At 38.3% G+C, this 24,953-nt stretch overlaps 1 protein-coding gene across 4 annotated transcripts in view; it reads left to right on the top strand.

Moving 5' to 3' along the window:
* LOC146551962 (leucine-rich repeat and fibronectin type-III domain-containing protein 2) overlaps positions 1–19,383 on the top strand; it is a 140,100-nt gene extending 120,717 nt beyond the window's left edge. For all 4 annotated transcript variants that reach the window (XM_085258185.1, XM_085258183.1, XM_085258184.1 and 1 more), the window contains 2 exons: positions 8,546–9,942; positions 13,528–19,383. In XM_085258185.1, the coding sequence (XP_085114311.1) occupies positions 8,567–9,942; positions 13,528–14,509 (2,358 nt within the window). In that variant the 5' untranslated portion in view covers positions 8,546–8,566 and the 3' untranslated portion in view covers positions 14,510–19,383. The remainder of the gene's footprint in view (positions 1–8,545; positions 9,943–13,527) is intronic.
* The last annotated feature ends 5,570 nt before the right edge of the window (positions 19,384–24,953 follow it).

Raw genomic sequence — 24,953 nt, 5'->3', positions numbered from 1 at the left:
GTAGGCCTACACAGCTTTAACATGTCTGCCTTTTGCTACTTTGATGACTTGTTTATGACGTGGCTGTCATGTGTGATGAATGAAAATGTAGGGAAGAAACAGTAAAACAAAGGGTTACTCATATGCTCACAGAGAACTTACACACACCCACTCACACCCTGCAAATGTTAATGATGTCAAAGATGTTGATGTATCAGCAAGTGCATGCTGCAAACAGTGCTGAAAAGAAAGCTTAGGGAGATTTGTTTTTGCTCAAATGCAATTAGGCTTTCTTTTCCTGAACTATTGGTTCGTTTATTAGACAACTTATTTGAGAAACACGACGCAAAACTGCTACATAGGGTGAAATGTAAAGCAATAACAGCAACAACAGGAAATAAGTTCAACATCATCAGTAACTGATATTTTCAGAGATTCAGTGTGAATTAAACTTTGCAAGGATGTCAATATTACATGTTCATTGGAAATACATATCCTTAAATCTAAGACAGAGAAAGCGTAGGGGAAAACAAATCCCTCTTGGTACTCTTGATAGTGATCCTTTTCTTTTTTGTACATTAAAGGTGCTGTTAACAACTAATTCAATTTACTTTTAAAAGCCAAAATGTAGCAAACACAGGGCTGAAGTTGTAGCCCACAGCTAACACACTCACTGACTAAGAATTGAAGTGAACACAGCTTTCAAGAACGTCTCATTTTCAACAAAAGTTAAGTCTGCCATATCAAAGTTTGCTTCTTTACCCACCCACAAAGAATAGATCTGTTTAGTTGTGTCTTACATAGCCCCGTCTAATTGTGTAATGACTTCATAAGCTGTGTGAGGCTGAAGGCAAAGTGTGGATTTTTTATTTTCATTTTATAGTTAAACATCCTGGAAATTTTATGTCTTTCAGTTAGATTTCATCTCAGACTTGAGATATATTTGAATAACTTCTGTCTGTAATGAGAGGAAAGGAGACTGATAGAAACCAAGAAGAGATGAGTAGTTTGTGTAAGATTGAAACATAACTATACAACTGGTAATATTTTTTCTTCCATAACAGATTTATGAACATATGACAAGTTGGTTTTGTTTTGTTTTGGGATGTTTTTTTCTGTAGCTTTCTTAACTTTTAGTTTCCTTCTCAGCAAATATGAATTTCCTTTTTTTTCAAACCATCATTAGGAGCAGTGAAATAAACACCAGCATAATACAAAAAAATGCTGGCTGGGAAATGCTTGTATATCTATAAAATATATACAGCTTGTTAGATTAGATTTAATTGGTCAGTCTTGAGTCACCTGCTTGCAAAGATTAAAGTACTTACCTGGCTACTACTATAGAAATATAGCCATGATGAAAAGAAAGTACACCCTCTCTCAAATCTAAGCTTTTATGTATCTTTTTAAAGACAAGTCTTTCAGTGTTTTTCCCAAGTGTTCTAATATTACCTTTAATGTTTAACATGTCAACTTAGGTCTGGAGTATCTGATGTCGCTCTTGGGTTATTTTGCAGTCTGAGCATGTGGCGAATTTCCTGGGAAGTCCAGTTCTGGGAAAATTGGCAGATGTCTTTGCGTAATCTTTGTGAATAATTTTGTGAATAGTTGTCTCTCCCTCGCTCTCTCTGTTGACCCTGTGATGGACTGGCAACCTGTCTAGGGTATACCCTGCCTCTTGTGCTGGGATAGCCTCCAGCACTCTTGCCCCATGACACTGAATTGGATTAGTGGAAGAAGATGGATCAATAATTTATGTTTAACTTGAATAAGTAGAGTTTGTTTTTCGTTTTTTTCTGGATAATTGAAAAGAGAGAAAGTGCCCCAATGCCCACCATTAACCAGCCAGACTGCTTAATGCTGCACTGGCATTTCCTGGACACCAGAAATAACTGTTCTCACTTTGTTACTCTGTCCTCATTAAAAAGAAAGGTGCCAAGCATGGAGCTTAACCACAGCGCACAGAAGAGCTAACTAAATTTACAGTCCTTTAATCACTTTATTAGTGTTTTATGGTTTACAACAAATATCATTAAATTTAGGATATTATCTGTATCTGTCATTTCTCTACTGACTGTACCAACACTCAGTTCATCATTGGTTTTGTATTTTTGTATTCAGTATATAACACGCAGTGTGCAGATTTAGATGGGGAACAGAAAGGACCTTAGAACAGTTTAATAGCTTGATCCCATTTCTTCCTTTAGTATCCTACAGTAAAGTATTTTCTATTATCTCTATAGACAAAAGGCTGTGTGTGTGAATCTGCTGAAGGAAAGTCTGGACAGGATTTAGACACTTGTCACCCTCAAGAGTGAAGCTTGTCCAGACTTAAAAATTGTCTCTAGAATCCAAAAATCAGCTGGCAGTGGTGAAATTTCCAATTTAACATCAGAGCACCCTTCTGAAAAAGAAAAAAAACTCTTGGTACAACAGAACTTTGTTGTGCCAAGACTCCCTCCAAGCTTTGCCTCAGTCTGCTTGTGCAGCTATCCAGGAGGTTCAAGTCTGATACAGGACTGCATGTAATTCATAGAGCCATGTCTGAGAAGCTTGTCAGGACAGGTAGCTGAAAAGACGAGCTCACAGCTGGTTGATGTAATCCTCAGTAGCTGGCTTTTGTGTTCTGGAAAGGTGGAGCTATTCAGTTAATCTTTTCTTTGCTACCAGTCACTGGCAATTCTGTGCAACACGTATGTTTGACTGAGCACACAGATTACTTTGGTTAACATCCAGAGAAGGTTTCAGCCATTGTATCCTCCCTCCATTTTTCACTCTGATAATTTCCATCTTTTGTCGAGATTATTCCAGAATTGCAAAATTCACTTTCTAAATCCTGTGAGCAGTTGTCCTCTTATGCTTGTATATACTCTCACATATATATTCTAATAATCAAATCAAAAGATTTATATTACATGAAAGGAAGAAGACTGCTTAGCCTGTCATTTTACACCTGCGTAAGGCACCTTTATATGTGCTGGCAACCCCGTACGGTAGTGAGAGAGAGCTGTTGTCACTACTTTGAGCGTCAGCACCCACAAATGATGCAACATGACATCAGTGGATTGTATGTAGCACAGTCAGGCTTACTGAGCTGTCAGCCTGTGACATGTTTTATCAAAGCATACCAGAAGAAAGAGAAAGATGTAATGCTCGAGAGTCCAGCTCCGTCTGCACTGCGCTCTCTTCCCGTTGTTAAGGAGACAGCAATGTATTGGAAGATTTGTGAACAAAGCTGACAACTGAGGCAAAAAAGGACAAATCTCGGTGAAAGGACTCAGCTAGAGGTTTTATTGTTTTTTCTTTTAACACGACAATGGGTCGAAGAAAGAATGAAAATTTGTATAACATAGATTGTCCTGACGTTTACAGCCTGGCTTACCTGCATTAGGAATTAAACTGATGCGGACAAGGCTTTGTTGGTGCCAAGGGAAGGCAAAACCATCAGAGTGACCGTCATCTCCCTCAGGGCTAACTCAACCTATATAGTACAGTCGGATTTTTGTCTAACAGATGGCAACACAGCTGTGTAAGCATGTTCATGTGATGGTTACCCTTGTACAACAAATTTCCACTTACAAAATACACCTTGTTTTTGACAAACTTTTCGTCCTTGTGTGTTTGTGTTCCCCTAATTCAAGCGTGTCCTCATTACTAGGGTGTGGGATGCTGTCTTTATATCAAAGCCACTGGCATCTGAGAGAGAGGCACAATGTCTTCTTTGCGTTGTTGGGCTGATGCACTCCTTACACCAATGGTTAGAATGGTCTCATTCACAGTGGGTCACAAAAAGATGCTTGGTCATTGTCATAGTTATGGGGTTTTAATTCTGTTACATACGGTCGTATTATACAATTATTGTTCTCCATATCTTATCTTCACAATCTTTTACCATCAACTTGCTTGATCATCTTTATGTTTTGTACTAAGCAGTTAATGGTTTCCACCATTATGTCATTTTCTCCTTTCAAACTAGTGTTCTTTGTGTTTTCCCAGTTTCTACATTTTTGTTGTGTATTTTTGTTCTTTTGTGCATCTTATTGTTTGTTTGTTTTTTGTCTGTTTTTTGGACCTTACATTTTCATTTTCAGTCACCTGTTAATGATATTTAGCTTGTTGGATTAAAAGTATGGTGTTTGGATTTAGTCTTCTGATTCAAGTGTCTTCTGTTTACATCTTTAAAACCATTGAAGTAAGGCATCACATCAACTTGTTGTGAATGGCTGTATTTCAACCCAAGTCACAATCTTTTTCCCAAACATGACATAGCCTTTAGAAAGAGATAAAATATATTAATCAGCCCAGTTTTGTTTCCTTTGGACAGTTTGTTCTTTATGTTAAGCTAACCAATGCTAATACTGTAGTAATACTGTAGTTAAACTAGTCTCCATACAACTAAGTATATACCTTGCTTTCAGCTAGATTTCTTACTCAGTTTATAATGTATAAAAAGTTTGGGGTCACCTGAATAATACTTCAATCTAGTTCAAACTGACTGAAAGCCATCAGCTGTCCAATCAGTGCATTTTAGCAGTCAATAAGATTTCTTTCTGGTTTGTTTCTGACAGAAAATAATTTCCAATAATACATGTTCTCTTTCAGCAAATGGACAAAACAAGAAAAAAAAAACATTAATTACTCTAATCTCGCATTTCTCCACATTACTGTGTGGAACCTTTACCGATAAAATACAAGAACAAGAAGTTTGAAAACTGCATTTGCTCATGGATTTATAAATTCATTTATGAAACTAAATTCAAGGAGCTCAAGCAGAAGCTCCTAATGGTGCAATAATATTCTATATTACGTGCCTCAGGAAAAAATAATCGCTTTTATTGCTCATGAATTCTGTTTAAAAGTACATATGGGCGGCATTTTTACATAAAGTGGATAAAGAGTCTCATACAAAGACAGCAACCAATACGAAAAATTTGAAAAGGTGAATATTTCCCAGTGCTAAAAGATCTCTGAACTTTTGATGCAATCATAGACATATAGTATATTACAAAAATACTACAATAAAATATATGTCTATAAAATATCTAACAAAGTAGATGAACACTTTGTGTCTATTTGTTCGACTTCTATTGTTGTGTCGTAAGTTGAATTAATTTCACAGAAGCTTATCTGTAAGATCAATAAGGAACATCTGTAGTCACTCATCTGTAGTCACTTCCACTTTCCCACACTGTCAAGCTGATTGTGACATCACTGGTCTAGTCCAATCGGCTTTCTGCCGGCCAATCAGCCTTCACTCCGCGTACTTTAAATCTCACTGTGTCTGTCTTGCAGTTTCCTTCCTCCAACTAACCCTCTCCCCGATCACCATCTCTAATTATTCAGGCTCTATTCAAGACTCCATCTTTATCTCCACCACCAGCGTTTAGACTCCAGGGGGTCCTGCCCTAATCCCATTGAGGTCTAACCGCCAAATACCTCAAATTGAATTCTGTACATAAATAAACCATGCTCAATTCCTTCTAATGATCTCTTCTTATTGAACTATATGTCAGCGTCATTGATGTACTGTGGAACTGTATAGAACATATCCTTGTTGGTATTTCTGTTATTTTGTCCCTTACAGTAAATTTTAGATGGTGGTGCAGGCTTGGTAAAGGTCATGAGTAAATAGATATGGGCCTCAAACATGGTCCACGGTTTATACTGTACGCCTTTGTGAGTGAACCTCTTCTCTTCCTGAAAGGTCACCTCTGAATCTCTTCTGCCTACATTTCTCTGCCCAGTAATCGTAATACACGTTGAATATACGTAGATAATACTAGGAATCTTTCTGAGATTATATCTAATACATATGAATTTCTACAGAATTTCTATATTTTTTGATAATATTTACCCACCAAAATTGTACCCTTCAAGTGAAAAACTGCCAATGAAAAACGATACATAAAATATAAAGGCAGATTCTTTGAGGTTATAGGACTTTTCAGCTGCTGTTTCTAGATGGTGTCCATTAAAATGAGTACATGAGACAACCTGTCTGTCATCACTGACAGCTCTCACCATGAGGCCTTTTGGGGATCAGCTTCAGAGCGCTGAGAGGGTCAGAACAGTAGGCATCCAGCCTGCAGTACTTGGCTAAAAGAAAAACCTTTTGCACAGAGTTTCACAGTTTTAAATAGTGCTGATTTTAAATTGTTACATTAGGATTGAGACAGTGAAACCTCAGAAAAGTCTGTAGCATAAATATTAGCACCACATTGTAGCTTTTTTCTACGATACTAAAAATTAAGAAAAGGACTTTAGCTGTGTGAACTGAAAAATGAGAAATCTCTCTTTCTCTCTCTCTTTCTCATATATCTATAACATGTTGCTTTTTTATTTCTAAGAATTTTGTGTTGTATTTCTTCTTGGTATTAAAAGGTTTATAGTACCATTTGGCCTCATCAAAACTGTGGATCATAATTTTGGTAGTTCCGCTGTTTTTTTGGCTTTGTTTTTTTAAATTAACTTCTTTGGTGAAAGTGAGTATTGCAAAAAAAAAAACAAACCACTTTGCATGAGCTTTCTAAGCATTTCACTGTGACACACAACCCAAATGAGGAAGCATTTGTGATATGATTACAGATTGATTTTGTAAATTAGAAAAAATAGTCATATATTTCTTCTTCTAAGTTATTGAAAAGCACAGCCTACACATGAAGAGATGTTGCAAGGTAGTCACACATAAGTCACAATGCTGCAACTAGCACCTCACACATACATAATAATGAATATCTGAATTGACGTAGTTAATGTAAAACAAATTACAACCATGCTTCCATGGTTCTAGAGAGAACCATGCAGACTACAAGGCAGAGTTTCCCATTAATCAAAATTGCTCATGTAAAAAAAAAAGGATGATTGAAATTGATTTTTAGGTTTTGAGTGTATTAGGAATTAATGATACAAATATCTGGGGGAATTAAAAGCTAGCTGTATGAAGTCAAGTGTGGCCATCCATTTGGAGCAGTCAGCCAGGTGTGAGGACTGTTAATGTACAGAGGCAGGCTGACTTTTTCCATGTCTAACACATGTGGTTTGTGTAATATTCTTTCCAAATTTCTGACTACAATGGTGCAGACACAATGAAAAAAGGAAACAAATGAGAAAAACTGTGTAAAATCATATATAGCGCACAGCATAAAAAAAATGTAGTAAATGAGTAGTTCATGTAACTTTTGCATTTTGTCTTAACAAAATTGTGTAACATCCCAAGAAAGAACACAACATGCATTGTTTGTTGTGGAAACTAGTTCAGGTACCCTACACTTGAACTAGTTTCCACTGCATGTATGTCGGTATCTGTAATGACAGCTTATAAGCATGTGCGTCATTAAAAATAGCTTCTTAGCACAGTTTAATCCTGAGCTTCATTCAGACAATCCTCGTGTGATTTCTCACACCTTCTTTGCATTGCAAAGTACATGCATATGAAGGTTATAATAGAGAATATTAATGTAAAATATTCTCAAGCATAAATATCAGACCTGCTCATTAAACAAGCGCTTTTGGACCATATGGTCCAAAGACTATACTGGCATTCTGTCAGAACTGGTTTTATGGCTCTCAACCCTGTACACAATCCATGATCACACAGGCTCATTAAGTTACATGCAACTGAAAATGTATAACGTTAGTTTTGATCATAAAGCTTAATGGAGCACTGTAACAAAAAATACACCTTGTTTTTGACAAACTTTTCGTCCTTGTGTGTTTGTGTTCCCCTAATTCAAGCGTGTCCTCATTACTAGGGTGTGGGATGCTGTCTTTATATCAAAGCCACTGGCATCTGAGAGAGAGGCACAATGTCTTCTTTGCGTTGTTGGGCTGATGCACTCCTTACACCAATGGTTAGAATGGTCTCATTCACAGTGGGTCACAAAAAGATGCTTGGTCATTGTCATAGTTATGGGGTTTTAATTCTGTTACATACGGTCGTATTATACAATTATTGTTCTCCATATCTTATCTTCACAATCTTTTACCATCAACTTGCTTGATCATCTTTATGTTTTGTACTAAGCAGTTAATGGTTTCCACCATTATGTCATTTTCTCCTTTCAAACTAGTGTTCTTTGTGTTTTCCCAGTTTCTACATTTTTGTTGTGTATTTTTGTTCTTTTGTGCATCTTATTGTTTTTTTTTTTTTGTCTGTTTTTTGGACCTTACATTTTCATTTTCAGTCACCTGTTAATGATATTTAGCTTGTTGGATTAAAAGTATGGTGTTTGGATTTAGTCTTCTGATTCAAGTGTCTTCTGTTTACATCTTTAAAACCATTGAAGTAAGGCATCACATCAACTTGTTGTGAATGGCTGTATTTCAACCCAAGTCACAATCTTTTTCCCAAACATGACATAGCCTTTAGAAAGAGATAAAATATATTAATCAGCCCAGTTTTGTTTCCTTTGGACAGTTTGTTCTTTATGTTAAGCTAACCAATGCTAATACTGTAGTAATACTGTAGTTAAACTAGTCTCCATACAACTAAGTTGTAAATTTCCCCCAGGGATCAATAAAGTATTCTGATTCTGATTATCTTTTGTTTTGTTTTTCTTTTTTTCAGGTCCTCGTTGCATAAGCTAACATGGACAAAGTGGTCATCAGTCTCCTGTTCCTGGGAACTGCAGTTACGATGGTCCATGCATGTCCCAAATACTGTGTCTGCCAGAACTTGTCAGAGTCCTTGGGGACTTTATGCCCCTCCAAAGGTCTGCTCTTTGTTCCACCAGACATTGACCGGCGAACTGTGGAGCTCCGGCTGGGTGGCAACTTCATCCTAAAGATCTCCACCCTGGACTTTGCCAATATGACAGGTCTGGTGGATCTCACTTTGTCCCGGAACACCATCAGCGACATCCAGCCTTTCTCATTTATTGACCTGGAGACATTAAGATCGTTACACCTGGATAGTAACCGGTTGACTGAACTGGGACCAGATGACCTCCGAGGACTGGTTAACCTGCAACACCTGATCCTCAACAACAATCAATTGAGCCGTATCTCTAAAGTAGCCTTTGATGACTTGTTACTGACACTGGAGGATCTTGATCTGTCATATAACAACTTGCGCACTGTGCCTTGGGAGGCCATCCGAAAGATGGTTAACCTCCATCAAATGAGTCTGGACCATAACCTCATCTCCTTCATTGCTGAGGGAACCTTTACAGATCTCGACAAACTGGCACGCTTGGACCTCACCTCTAATCGTCTTCAGAAGCTCCCTCCAGATCCTATCTTTGCACGTTCCCAGAGCAATGTGGTGATGAGCACACCATATGCACCCCTGCTCTCACTAAGCTTTGGTGGAAACCCTTTGCACTGCAATTGTGAAGTGCTTTGGCTTCGGAGACTGGAACGGGAGGACGATATGGAAACCTGTGCTTCTCCTGCCAGTCTAAAGGGACGCTACTTTTGGTCTGTTCGTGAGGAGGAATTTGTGTGTGAGCCCCCTCTGATCACACAACATACACACAAATTGCTCGTGCTCGAGGGACAGACAGCTAGCTTGCGCTGCAAAGCTGTTGGCGATCCAATGCCAACTGTGCATTGGGTTGCTCCTGATGACCGTTTGATTAGCAACTCCTCCAGAGCAACTGTATATGAAAATGGGACTCTGGATATAACAGTTACCACATCTAAGGACTACGGTACATTCACCTGCATTGCTGCTAATGCTGCAGGAGAATCTACAGCGTCCATTGAACTATCAATCATTCAACTCCCCCATCTGAGTAATGGTACAAACCGTACCACCCAGAACAAGTCAGGCCTGTCAGACATAACAAGCTCTACTAAGATCAGTAAAGGGGAGCCTAAAACTCTTCCAGAGAAGGTGGTGTCTGTATCAGAAGTGACCGCTGTTTCTGCTCTGGTCAAGTGGAGTGTTAGCAAAGCAACTCCAAAGGTCAAAATGTATCAGCTTCAGTACAATTGTTCTGAAGATGAAGTCCTCATTTACAGGTAAGAGTGATTACTGAAACTTGATTACATCTAAGTATGGGCTAAAAACTCTCTCTTCAAAGTGGCACACTGAGTCTTGAGTGTAATCTTTAGCTTTAGAATACATACAGTTGGATTTCTTCTCTCAGCTGTTAATTGTTTGGTGGGTGAGTACTTGAGACAGTCAGTTCCTTTGAAGTGTTACTTGAAGATCAACATTCATTTTTCTTAATCCTTCTTGAGATTTTTTTGTTTAAATTAAGAATTGACGGGTTGCTGTGTTCACATTTTTAAGCAAAAAGTGCAATCCAAAGTGCAATCCTTGCCCTGAACCATTAATTAGAAATCCAAGAAGAAAAAGGATTATAGACCCTCATTTCAATGTATCCTTCTTAAGCTGCTCAAGTCCATAAAGTGTGAGCTTGGAGACTGTTACTGAAGATCTTTGGGCTCTGTGAAATCAATTTCCTATGTCAAATGAGACAGTGAAAGCGGCAACATTCAGCAAAGATAACTGTTTGGAAATACAAAAATACAGCCATGCTGTTTAATATTAAATTGATGCATTTAGGTACATTAACCTCCTAAGACCCCAACTCTTTCATTGCATGCATTTTTAATTTGTCTTTGCTATTTTGGCTGATTGGGACCTGATGAATGTAAAACCAAAGAATTATCTTTTTACCTGATGTAGTTTCTGAGAAGAGGATATCAGGCCCTCGTAGAGCTAAATTTCGTATTGTGGTCTAGACTCTAGGCAACCCAATATGTGATGTCCACATATGTGGACACCAGGTCCTAGGAGGTTAAAGGATGAGTAACAACAATCAGATTTATTCATACAGTATGAGTCCCAATTTATAGGACAACTTGGCCTTTTTTGAAGAGAGGGGAAGACATGCACCAAAGGGCCGCAGGTCAGACTCTAACTTGGGCCTAGTGCTCTCCGGCCATACGGCATATGGTTGTCTGCTCACTCACTGATCTAACCCGACCCCCTACACCTTTTTTTTTGCCACATAATGTGTTTTGTTTCCTCAAACTAATGTTAACTTATGTAAAGAAACTCACTGAAGGATCCTTGAATGACTAGTATGCTGAAGTTTATACATTACCACATTATGGTCTGTTTTAGGCAGGAAATTGAGCATTTTCATTACTAGCACTGATAACTGAGGCTTACTTTCTCTATCAAACACCATATCTGATCACCAATACCTGATCTAATGAAATAATAAGAAAATCCAAACGGCTGGGTATTAGCTAGGATTCTAAGAATAGAACTGTGCACAGCAATTGTGAAAGATATCACTCTGCCCAAATGCTTTTAATGCAACTTGCCATCACTGTAAATTCAATAATAAGCTGTTTATCTGATATCCTTGCTTTCATACTTAGTGCCAGCTTTTCATGCCAGAAAAAGGGAACAACATGAATTTTGAGATTTTTTTTCATCCCAGTGACAGAAACAGTGGATGACTCATCTGTGTTCTAGTAAACGGCCTTATGAATTTTCTCTAATTTGTACAAAACTGCAACTGTAAGGCTAATGTAAGCTTTGTAAAATGTATTTTCCTTTTTCATTCAGTGATTCGCAGCAGCAAAATTGTTTCCCTGGAAAGAGATTATTTAAATTGCATTCTTGATGTTGTCAGTCAAGACTGGCCCCATATAACAAAACATGTACATTTATTTGTTTGAATGCTAGTTTGAGATATTAAAACCATGCAAGTTCTTAAATGCAGATTTAAGGATGAATTTCTTAGTTTAACTTCACTTTAGTGCACAGTTGGTAGCCATTAATTTAAGTGTTGAGCACTGACTTTGCTTACCATGTGATTTGATGCTTTATTCTTTAATGTAATCCTCAGTATGTACTTTATATACAGAAGAAAAAATGGCCTAAAGCAATTCATTTATCTGCACACCAGAATACACATTATAAACTGGAAGGAAAAGATAATGTGAAAAGACAGGACAACTACTGTTTCTGAATTAATACTGATATCCTTTCATAGCATGCATATGTGCACCCCTAGCTGGCCGATGTAGTTTCCCACTGCCTGCACTGAAACAATGGCATGATTAAAAATCAATCACAGCCATGTGGAGCAGAGGAGGGATTGCATGAGTCCACTGGAACATGTGAGGAAGCACAGCTTCTTCCTGGTTATGGGAGAAAGAGGCAATTAAGGATGAATAATGAACTGTAGCCCCGCTGGTGTCTGGGCTCTTTGGTGGAGGCACTTCAGAGGGATCAAAGCTTTCAACACATATGCTATAAGAAAACAGCAAGCAACAATGGATGAATGACTGAGGAATCTATTTATACATGCCCTTATGGGTATGTTGGAGTCTAAACCTTTTTTACCCCAGTGTTTTCCAGTTTCACATCAATAAATTATTTGTTGTATTGTACATGTAATTACAAAATTGTGTTGGAATATGATACATTTTCAAATCAAAAGTTGAAATACATTATGTTTTATACACCCCTCAAAAATGGCTTGGATTCGAAAGTTTGTTGAGGCTTCTCTAACCATGATGTTAAAGCAAGATTGAAGGCCAATTATATTCATCTATTGTCTTTTTTGGCAGAAGATCAATGGCCAACGTCCATTCTATTTAATTCTGTTTAATTCAGTTCAGTTTCCAAATCACAGAAAGTCACTTCAAGGTGCAACCTGTTCCTTATGGTACTGCTCCTGTGTTAGATTTTTAAAAATCTAATGGTCTAGGGCACGGTAGCTGAAAGTGGTCGTCAAATTATACGTAAAGTATCCTAAACACAGAAAAAGTATTTTCTAAACTGTGCATGTCCACTAATTGGCATTACCAGAGATTTATTAATTTAGCATCAAAACAGCATTTTAAATCCAACTACTTTGAAGTTTTGGATTCGATGGCAGCATGTGCGACCTGTCAAGCACAGCAAATTACCCTACAAAGAAGCAAGACAATTGTAACACTTAAAAAACTTTACTGCATTCAGTTGGAAAGTCATGCGCAGGGTTTTAAATTACATGTTTTGACACGTGGAGAAAGAGGATTTACTAATTAAATGTCTCTGAGATCAAATATCCAGATGAATGAGTGGATAAAAGCAGTTGCTGTCTGTGCAACAAAATACAGGTTTTGAAAACACCCTTTTCATTGGCAAAGCTCTTGGGCAATTAACTTACTGCAGATTTGAGTTTCAGTTTAACTCAAAAAGCACTGAAGCTTAATTAAGCAGTCATATTAAAACATCAGAAATAATAACAAATTGACTTGAAACAACTTAATGCGTGTTTAATGGATTGTACAAGATATTACATTTAGCCAAAACAATATTTAAAAATTGTCCATTCACTATTTATCTCATTACTATTTGCTTGCATGGATATCAAATGGTATATACCGGGAGCAATGAAGTCATCTTTTTGAATTACTTTGTGCATATAAATAACTACTTAGCATGGTTAATTGTGTACTATTTCCTTGATATGTCAAAGCATAAGATATTAATTCAAACTACTTTCAACATTTTGGCACTATGGCCTTGTTTTGAATCCCTGTGGCAAGAAGTCTGTATTTTTAATGTCGTCTCTCTGTTTCTGTTTTCAGAATGATTCCCATGACTAACAGGGCCTTTGTACTCACTAATCTGGTCCCAGGGATGCAGTATGACCTGTGTGTCTTGGCCATTTGGGATGATACTGCTACGACTCTCACTGCCACCAATATTGTAGGCTGTGTCCAATTTGTCACCACTGAGGATTACCCACAGTGTCAGTCTATTCACAGTGGCTTCATGGGTGGCACTATGATCCTGGTCATCGGTGGCATCATCGTGGCCACACTGCTGGTTTTCATCATTATCCTCATGGTTCGCTATAAGGTGACGAGTGGGATCCAGACTAATAAACTGCCCACTGTGAGTAACACATACTCTCAGACGAACGGAGGAATGAACAGGTTCAACGGTGCCCCACCACAGGTCAAATCTACAGTGGTGGTCATGCGTGAGGAAATGGTAGAGTTCAAGTGTGGATCGCTCCAGAGCAGTCTCTCTTCGTCCTCCTCCTCTTCTAACTCGTTAGACAGCCAAACAGCAAGAGGGGCTGGTGACCGCTACAGCATGCAAAGCAGTGAGTGCACCACCCTGCCCAGCAACAAGTTCAGGAGGCACGGCCCCAAAGCACGCCCAAACTTGGACCACCTTTTAGGGGCCTTCACCTCACTGGAGCTGCGAGGGGCAGGGAGAGATGGCGCAGGGACTTCTGGACCCTCCACCAGTTCCAATGCTATGGCAGTGGCTGTGGTACCACCGTCTGATAAAGAACCATTGCTTGGAAGGGCAGAGTCCACAACCATGCTGGGACGCATCCTAGGGCTCCCCCAGGAGGGTAAGCCAAAGAGGAGCCATTCGTTTGACATGGGTCACGTAGGGGCCACACAGAGTCGCAGCAGCTACCCACGCAGGATCAGTAATATCTGGACTAAACGCAGTCTGTCTGTTAATGGCATGCTGCTGCAGTATGATGACAGTGAGGATGAGAAGCCCAGTTTTGAGAGCTCCGAGTGGGTAATGGAGAGCACGGTTTGAAGACCATAAAGACCACATGTGAGATTCATGACCAAACAATAAATCTATATGAGAATAAAAGAAACATGAGTGAAAAGTGAAGGATATCCCAAAGGGAAACTATCTTCTGCATGAAGCTAACCCAAGTGACAATATAAGACACTCAAATCAATAGATTCCTGGTCATGATCTCATCTCTGACAGTGTCAAACTGTATTTGAAAAATGTCCCCATTTTAAAACCACTGCAGAAATGGCCCACAAGGAATATTTCCCAAACCACAGGGTACATGAGATTATCCCTGAGGGGAGAAAAGGGAAAGAAAGACAAGAAATTCTAAGTGGATTTACTATGTCTTTATTAAAACAACTGAATACCAAGAGGATTTGCCTCGATTGTGGTGAAGTGGATCATAATGTCATGGACCTTCAGCATGAAATGGGACTACTGCAACAGTAGAAAGACCAGAGGAGCTAGTAGAAAATTAAAACAAAGTCATTTTTATTTTCAGTCATTTTTTCTATCATTTTTACTATTTATTATTTGAGGCAATTCATCAGCAGAAGCACATCTCGGTACTGAGTTTGTAGCTGTTGGTCACATACAAATAGACCCTTTCACACATACACATATGTAGAGGCTACCATCTCTCATACAGCCATTGCAAACACTTTCAATTTGATAACATGATTAATTTTCAGTAACAATATGGTCCTATTTTCTAGATACCATAACAATGAACCACAGCAAGCCAGTCTTGTATTTGTACCTCAGGTTATGTATCGTACGTTGTTATTTTAAAGCAAGTAGGACTACAGCTAAGATTGAACACAAACAGCTCCACACACAAAGTTCTTTGCTTGATTGTAAAGCTGTCAAAAAACTATTTGTTGCCATCCAGTCAAAATCCAGTGTGTTTCCAGCTCAGGTTAAATCCTGCTCTAACAAAATGTCAGTTTGAGTGCTTTGATACTCTCCCCATAGGTTAGCCCTGGTGACAATGGTCCCTGCAGGCAAAAGGCCCATTGATGTAAACAGAGTGTTCGCCTCAGGGTACGGTTTCAGATGTTATCAAGATATATTATAGTCACTGGACGTGGATGGTGTTTGAAATCCATCAAGCCCACTTAATCATTTGCCCAAAGCTGCCAAAAAGAGGGTTTTATCGTCAGGCTGTTATTCTCATGAGGTAACACAAACAAGAGAGTATGGCAATTACTCATTTAGCCAGGTTAAATGGAGGAATTTGTCATTTGATAAAGGTCATCGTGCTGCTTAGAAGAAAGGAAAAAAGGGGAACGATAACTCATTAAGGGCCAAACATTTCACCAAGTTACATGATACAGAACCTTTGTTGGTTTATGTATTATTTCAATTGATCCATCAGAGAGCCCATTTATCTTTCATTCTCTTTCATACAGGGCTGTACATTGCAGTAAAATACTTTGAATTAGACTCTACTCAGATTACTGCTGATCAAAACTGCAACATCTCTGCATTTTAATGCCTTTCTCGATATTCTGTGGATCTCTGCTGCATTTTAACATGTGGGATGGTCATCGGTTTTCGTTTCTTCCCTACAGTAGGTGTACCGTTCTGTATATTGGCATTCTTTTTGTACAATAACTGGGTGAGAATGTAAATGGGGATGGGGGAAGGGGGCAATCGTGCAGTAGTACTTTTATTTTTATGTGAAGCAAACAGTGAGAAGGTGCTTTACTGTGACGTACCAACTTGATCATTGTTAGTTGGCTTACTGAAATGGGAGTGGAGGAGTGGCTTTTGTTAAAGGGTCAAGCCACTCAAATGACTAAAATACTTATTGTCCAACTTATCTCAAGTGGTATTCCTGCATGTACACTGTAGACAATCTTGGTTTTATTTGCTCATGGTTTCAGAGAGCTTTGCCTCTAGTGCAATACAACGGTGTTGGAAAATGCAGACCAATATATATATAGTTTAACAATGTATCTCTTCTATAGATCTGTTACATCTGTTACAAAAATGATCAGGACCCTGTCTACCTAAAGCTTTAATCATTGTTTAACCCAATATCACCACAAAACGTGCAATAGACACGCCAGTCCACCGTGTCCGTTTCACTCTTTGCCTCTACAAAGCGTGAAAAGGACACGCATGTCGAAGTTCCAGTAAGCTGCAGTAAAAGAAGAGGGAGATATTTTATTTCAAGCCAACTTGAAAAGAATCACAGTAAAGTGTTTAAATAGATATTATTAACACATTTACATGTAAATACATATTAGCCCCCTAGCTTAACCATTTGTGGCGATTAAGGACCTTGGAATGTCCTGCATATGTTTTTTTGGTCACTACTGACTTCTTGGTTCTAAATATATTATCTGCCACTGCTGGTAATGCGGTAATGTAACTTCTGTATGTGTGTCCATTTCATGTTTTGGAGAGGCAAAGCGTGAAATGGATGCGGTGGACCAGAGTGTATATTACATGTTTTGCCGCAATACTGAGTTGCACTGTATCCGTGCCATACAGTATATCCATTCTAGCCAGTGAGCCACACTGCTGACATTAAGTGTGTTTAACTGTATATGACATACAGTATATCCAAATGAGCTTTAAAATCATGAGCTTATAAATTCAGCAATTTAAAAAGCACAAACATTCTCTAATAATGTGTCTAAAATAAATGATAAATTCAGAGTAATACCTACAAAGTGGCCAACGACATAAATCATTTGTTCAAGATGATTGCAACAGGGTTATGGGACGAAGCGTGCACTGCTCCAATGGATGAATGAGACTTTTTTCTTATTATTCTTATTATTCAGTTGCAGGGATAGCACTTTGTTCCAGAAAGCCACATGTGCATTTAGGACTGAGACAGTTGAGGCATGGAGTTACTTTTGTGTCATTTAAAATATTACATTTGCATTATAAAACATAAAAAAACAACCTTGTTTTTAAATCCAAAGGTTTTACTGTTGAGCTCACTCTCGTGGGCAGTCTCTGTTGGTCAGCATGGCAGCTTCCACAGTTTGCAAATAAGAGAGTGAGAGCATAAATGACATAAAATCAATGTGTAGGTGTGTTTGCACATAACATTCATCTTGGTAATGGCAATAATGTTATGTTTAAACTACGATTGGTATTATTTTACTTCACTTTTTTTTGCCTGTAGCCAGATATGGATTTTCATAATCAGTTTCCACATCACAGTTTGTTGAACAAAAGCAATCTACATGGAGTCCTTTATAAAACGAAACATTCTTTGTGTTATTGTGGCAAAGGCTAGATATAAACATACCTGTGCAGTGACTTTTCTGCCTTCTTTGCTCTTTCTATGCTTTCACCACACAATTATTTACCAACTGTCAGTGTTGTGACTCTAATCAGTAGAGACATGTCATATTTCACCTTAAGACCCACGTTCGACTTAACCAGCAGCAGTTTTGGATTTACACTCAAAAGTTTGATTGATATTAAATCAATGAAAAGAAAACTAAGGAAATAAGGAAAAAACATCTATACAGTTTTTTCTTTCTTTCTTTTTTTTTTTGCAAAATTATCTTGTTTGTTTGCATAAAAGTGACAGAAAAGTACCCATATTAGTCCTTACTTCTTTAAGAACCATATATTGTTTTATAATAACATTTCTACTGTTTTGACAATCGTTCCCATTTTCCAGTTCAGTTCCAAAATGATCTGATTCATGAATTGAACAAAAACTAATTCAGCAGCAGCAGCAGCAGCAAAACCGTTCTCATCAAAACCCTCCAATATCAGTGTAAATGTTCTTCTGTACCAGAGCTGTAGCCCAGGTGCAGCAATAAGCTACACAGACATGCTTCTGTATCACTGTCTGATTTTTTTTTGTTCCCAGCATATTGTTTTCCACGAAAACCTGTATGAAACACTTTGAATCACTGCCAACTATGTAACTTTTCGCAGGAATTTGCTAGCCTGAGGAATACCTACACAATGCTGAACAGAAAAAATCGAAATGACTGAGCCCGTAATAAAGTGTTAATCTTTATCTTTGAGATTTTGAGTCCTCAACAAATGTCGTTTTACCCTCAATTTAATGTTTGCCAAAACATTACAACTTTTTAAACAATTGTTAGCTTACATTTTTGAAGATTTTTGTCTTTGCTGCAAATGAATGAGTGCTACAGACCGTGTGATTCATAACATTTATTATTTATTCTTAACAGAATAAGTCAGATTACCCAATATCATCAGCACGTTACTTTAGTATCTCAGGTATTTTGTTTGCAGACACTTGTCTGCCTAATTTGCCAATAACAGTTGGTTTTAATGACAACGATGCAACAAAGTCACAAAAAAAAAAACAAGTTAGGTACATTTTTATCTATATTGTCCACTTTCATGCAACAAATCATCCTCCCTCTTTTGGTTTCATTTCTATTAATTTCTCATTATATCCTGATAGTTTCACTCATTATTATAAGCGGAGAGCATTTTACCTTACATATTAAAACAAGTTGTTTTGCTAAAGATTTTGAAATTGAATTCATTGTGACTATAAGCAGAAGAAACCTAAATCTATTCCCATCTGTTTTATTTCATCTGAAGTTTCAAGGATGCTTATTTTGGAATTTGAGCAAATAAAACCAGAAAACATTTGCTTTTGTGACACTGGGGGTACACGTTGAAATATGTATTTTAGTGAATGTGTGAAGTGACCCTTTAACCTGCCGTCTCTGCTTGTGACATCATATAACATCCCCCTCCACTCTGCTAACTAAGATATAAATTTAAGTGTGTATTTGACTCAACATAGTCATGATTCTCACCTGAGGTTCCAGGACAAAAACAAGAAAAAAAAACCTGTTTATGTGTGAAAACATTTTGCTACAAAAGAATATAAAATATTGTCTAATTCCTATGAACCAAAATGGCTCTTCTGTCTTTCTTCTTCCTGCGACATCAAGTTACTTTACAGATTCCATTATTGATGACATTTTTCAAATGTGATCCTTATGAATGGAAAGTGTTGTCTAACCGCGTCTGCCTACAAAGTACAAAGAAGCTAATGGAGTGTTCTTCCCCTCATGCGGTGTTTGTTTGCCGCAGATGAGCCACGGGTTTTCCTCCTGAGGTCCAGCTGCTGTAATCAGGCCAGTTGCTGCTGACTCACCTCAGCACTGCCCTTATTACAAATCACCGGTACATGCAGCTCCTGGCCAGAGCCCATAATAAGGCCTTAATTCATATAATCTGTCAGGAAAGGTGCTTACGGCAGCACAGAGTAAATATAATCTCCACAAGGGCCAAGCGCTGCTTGATAAGACAGCGATGTGCACCTCCTGAAGGCTCAAGAGGAAGATGACCGCTGCGTGCTGAACGTCGGGAAGTTCGTTTGGAATGGGGCTTTGTGTTTTCACGATACAACGGATATTCAGATATACACTTTTATAGGATCTGAGCTGAAAGGTTATCAGATAGACAGCAGCATTTTTTAAGAGAGTAAATTAAGGACACTGCATTTTTTCTCACATCACAGGTTTATGTGTGAGATCTGCAAGAGCTATCAGGTTGCTATTCAGTAAAACAAGTTGAAGAAAAAAGCGCCTTTAACAAACCTGACAGTAGTCTTTTTGTGTGTTTTTTTTCTTACACTGTTGTTTCTTTTTGTGACAGCTACATTGAAAACAAATCAGAGCGTCAATGTGTTTACAAAGTCTGCTGCCACTTAGCATTTATTCACTGAAACTGAACATGAGCCCAGTCTGCAGGTCATCATATTTGCATAAAGCCTTGGTAAATAAACCTGATGTTTTGATGTATCTGGAAAACAAAGAAATGTTTTTTCCCTCACTATTGCTGAAGTTGGAATGTTGATGAAAAAAAAATGTAACCGTACAGTCCACAAGAAGAAAGCTACATGAGGTAATACAGCCTGTTTCTACATCCACCTTTCTAAATATAGCGCAGGTATGATTTGCCACACAGGAAAACATGGATTCTTGCAATCGAGAAGCTATAAAGAAACAGCATAAATAATGGCAAAGCATGGTACTTCAAATAATATAAAATATTTTAAGATATTAATACCACAACAAAAATAATTCTTAAAAAAAAGGTGAATGCAGAGGAAAGCAGAATTGTCTTACTTGCTTACTTATTGAACCACTGAGTAATACAAAAAAAGTCCTTTAGTGATGAAGGGTTACACAGTCTGGTGATTTCTTAACCGGAGGTGTAATGGTTGGATGACTCATGAAAAAAAATCAGCTTCTGTCTCTCTCACTCGTCAGGCTTACTCTCGGTCCCTTTGTGTGCATACAATAGCTGTAACTGTATCTGTAATCTCTAGACTTTTCAGACATGATTTTTGCTGCTCAGCCACTCTATTGGGGAAAACAGTCAGGTTCAGTAAATGTTTGTATGATTTTCTGATCTCTAATTCTATATTATACAGGATTATCTTTGCAAGATGCACAAAACTGAACAACTGTGCAATTTGCACCTTTGCTTTTCTTCTATTTCTGAAACAGAGACCTTAATGTGCAGCACGTGAAAAGGACTGTTCATCCTTAGGCCACATGTCTTTAAGCATTTTCACTTCGAATCTATTCAGCTGAAACAAATTCTAGTGTATTTAATTTGAAATGGTGAGAGTGTCCGTCAAATCAAATGTGGCCAGAAGAGCCTCTTTCCAGTGTAGTCAGTGGACTCTGGTGAGTTTTCTTTCCAGAGGAAAATAACCAAACACATTTGATTTGATTTTTGTGAAAACAGTTCTGGGATTTTAGAGTAAATTGCTAGTAACAAATATATCTGCTGTCTACGAACTGTTCGGGGAATATTTCTGTTTAGCATGTATTTATGTAAATCACTGGATAACCATGGCCAGCACATTAGGACAGAGAACTATTATGTTTTGCTTACATCCTTTGTGGTTTAAGTTGATTCAAAAGAGTAGCATCCCAGAATGTTTGTACAGATGCCTCTTCGTTCTCTCATGAAGTGTTTGTTAGAATTAAGTGATTTATCTGCAGGTGCAGAGTGATAAACATAACAATCACGTCCATAATTACTCATTTCTTTGTGAGCTCTTAGTGAACATAAATGTACGCAAGAAGTTTTAGAATGCCCACTCCAGAATGCAAAACATGCAGCAGCTCTCCGAGTTACTTATTAGTCTGTATAATCCCGAGGCGTAACATGTCGACGTTTTGTCACGTCCCGCGGCGTTCCTGAGGAACGCGAAAGGAGACCTTCGGCGTTCCTATGGTACGCGGCGGGTTATGGCTGGAATCCAGTGCAATGACGCTCCCGCGGTAGTAGACGTTCCAGCCCTGTATTCCAGCCCTAAACCTAACCTTATCCCTAGCCCTGACCATAACCTTATTCCTGGCCTTAACCAGGACTTTAATGATGTTAAATAGCGTGTTTCTAAGCGATTTGAAGAAAAAGAGCGAACATGTGTAGGTTCAGTCCAGACGGTTCTCATATTTCCTCTTTTTCCGAGGTCGTCATTTAGGAACGTGGTGGGTAGCCGAAAACGTAATATGGTGACGATTTGTCACCTAGCGTAAAATGTTACGCTTTGGGAGTGAGAACGGGTTGGTATAATAAGTGCTTTAATTTTGGCTGGTTTCTAGGAAGTCAGCTTGAACAAAAATCATACCAGAACTGATCGATGCATTATTTATTCCCACCATGTTAGAATGTTATCATATGCTATTTACCAAAGATAAAGGTGAGTTTTGCAGGCATTGGTCCAAATCCAGAGTTTCCTACTTGATGATAATTTTTTTAATCTGCACACCATGGGCTGACACCGCCATCTTTGAAGAGATATGACTCAAGAATCAAATCCAGTTTCTGATGAAATTAAATGGTCCAATCCGTGGCTTCACAAAGAAAGGTAACTTCTATGAAACTTCCTCAAAAGCACCCCTGCTTCAGGACTGATTATTTATTAACAAGTGTAAAATGTTATTCTATTTCAAATAATAGCAGACAGTTACTGCAGGTACCTCTTAGTAATTTAAAGGGATAGTTTTACAAATTATCACTTTAACCCTACCTACCATAGAACCAAGTCCGCCAGAGCTTATCTTTATATTTTTACATGCTGTAGTGCCATTATTGGGAGCATTTCAAATTGCTATACATCAATACAACTGTTATATCCCAAATTTTAATAATATGTATGCATTAAGTCCATAGTAACTACATAAATTGCAAAAAAGTGGAAAGAAACTACAAAAAATTGAAAATCGTTTTTGTTTCTTTTTTACATATATATATATATACATAGCTAGAGAAATTTAAGAGGTTTATCCCTCAAAACTGTAAATACAAATAAGTAGCACAAATTAGTTTCCCACCACAGGAAATTTATTTTGAGTGTCTTCATAGTTTTATTTTCAGATATACCAATTTTTATACACTGCAGGAAAAACCAAAAATAAATATCATGTAAATTTGTAAAAAAAAAAAAGTGCATCAAAATAAACTATTTCCAGCAGTGCAATTTGAGTTCTAAGCATCCCAGAAACTATACAGAAAAGCATAAAGTCAAACACGACTTTTAAAAACACCAGAATAGGCTTACAAGGCCCCGAAGATAAAAAACTACATTTTCCGTGAAAATGATGTCATTTCCGGTTTTGGGCAGGAAATGGCAGACATGCGATAGTTTGTGCTAACAGCTATTCCAATGTAGGAAGTGTTATGAACAGCTGATCAGGACAAGCTGATGGCATAAAATGTAAGTACAACTCCTCCGGTTTCATATGCAAAAAGAATTATTGCGCTAGCTTATGTGGTTGCAGTTCTACAAGGATTAGAATTTAAAAGGAAGAATTTAAAGGATTTAAATAGTTATGCAAAACAGGGTCCAGAACAGCAAAACAAACAAACAAAAAAATGTACTATTCATCAGGTGCAAGCTGTGTTCCAGGTCAGGAAAGTGCACCAAGCAGGACTGCTCAGTAAAACAGTCAATGTCTCAAATAACATGAATGAAGCATAATTAGCAGAGTCAAAATTGCAGACACAAACAGTGGGAGCTCAATTCAAGGTTTATTTATTAGGATGACGTGTGCAAGGGGACGGATGAATCCCAGACAGAGGTTTTCCTGAGAGATTTATTTCAGAGTGAATTCTCAGTCCGACTGGCTGGCACATGACAATGTGAGACGGGGAGAGAAGCTCAGGCACACACTAGGAAAGAAAAAAAGGCTGAATCTGATACCAGTGTTGAGCTGTAGAATCTGGCAAAGGCTGGATGACTGAGCCAGTCCTTAAATATTCACGAGGGATGCGATCTGGTGCAGGTGTACCAGTTACGGATCAAACAGGAACTGCTGAGAGTATGTGCATCCAGGAAAACCTCTGACAAAGTAAGGCCTGCCCACTCACACACGTTCAAACCAAAGATTCACAATGAGGGACAGGTCCATGTACTTCAAGAAACTGAGGAACAGGCAACAGCTCTAAAGAAACAATAAAAAGCAATAGTTAATACATTTATAGAGTTTATCCAAGATGATGGAAAGAATTGAGCAAAGTCTCAGATACAGTATGTGGGGGTGTAACTGGAGGCAAATGCATCACAGTGGGCTTAATCATGGCATTAAAAAAGGGCGGAGCCTGTCACGGAAGATTTAAAGTAGGGAAGTAGTAGCACAAAAATATGTTAACTAAACGAAATGGGATACTAATAACAATAAAAATAATAATTCAAATGTGGCATTCAGAGCTGTGCATGCAGAAAAGGATTTATTTACAGCAGCAGGTGAGATATGTACACATATACAGCAAATGTGGGGAGTGGCCTCCAGGGATTCCAAGGGAAGGTCCAAGGCTGGGGGAGGAAACACACTCACACTCCTCTTCACTTAGCCCATGATACAAAACACACTCAGTCCAAAATCCACGCCGTGCCTCATTCACACTCTTGCTAATCCAGGTAGGGTCCAGGGAATACAGGCGGGGGTCCAAGAAGGTGGAAGTAAGTACAACGATCCACCGAGGACCAACACTCCACCAAGGCCTTAAGTACTGCCTGAAGCAATTAGCAGAGATGAGCAGCAGGTGAGTAGTGCGTGAGCGTGGAGTCCAAGATGGCCCAAACACCCAGACAGCGCCCTGGAGGAAAAGGTGAGTACAGCAAACCATGACAGTCTGACCCGACCCAATGAGCATGCCCAATATAGTTTTTCATTCTGACTCTCACAGAGTCCCATGTAATACGTGCAATAGACACGCCGGTACATTGTGTCCATTTCATGCTTTGCCTCTCCAAAACATGAAATGGACAAGCATGCAGAAGTTGCATTACCAGCAGAGGGAGATTATATATTTAAAGCCAAGGAGTCACTAATGAGCAAAAAAAACGTATAAAGTGCATCGCCAGAGACGATTATGCTAGGTGACTAATATGTATACATGTAAATGTGTTAATAATGTTTGTTTAAATACTGGCTTAGTAGATAATTGGAGTGTTGGC

Source organism: Mchenga conophoros, linkage group LG19 (genome assembly GCF_057382185.1).
Source record: "Mchenga conophoros isolate Kocher_MC1m ecotype Shallow Benthic linkage group LG19, M_conophoros_male_GT1.1, whole genome shotgun sequence".
Classification (NCBI taxonomy): domain Eukaryota; kingdom Metazoa; phylum Chordata; class Actinopteri; order Cichliformes; family Cichlidae; genus Mchenga; species Mchenga conophoros.
This window is presented reverse-complemented; position numbering and strand designations above follow the sequence as displayed.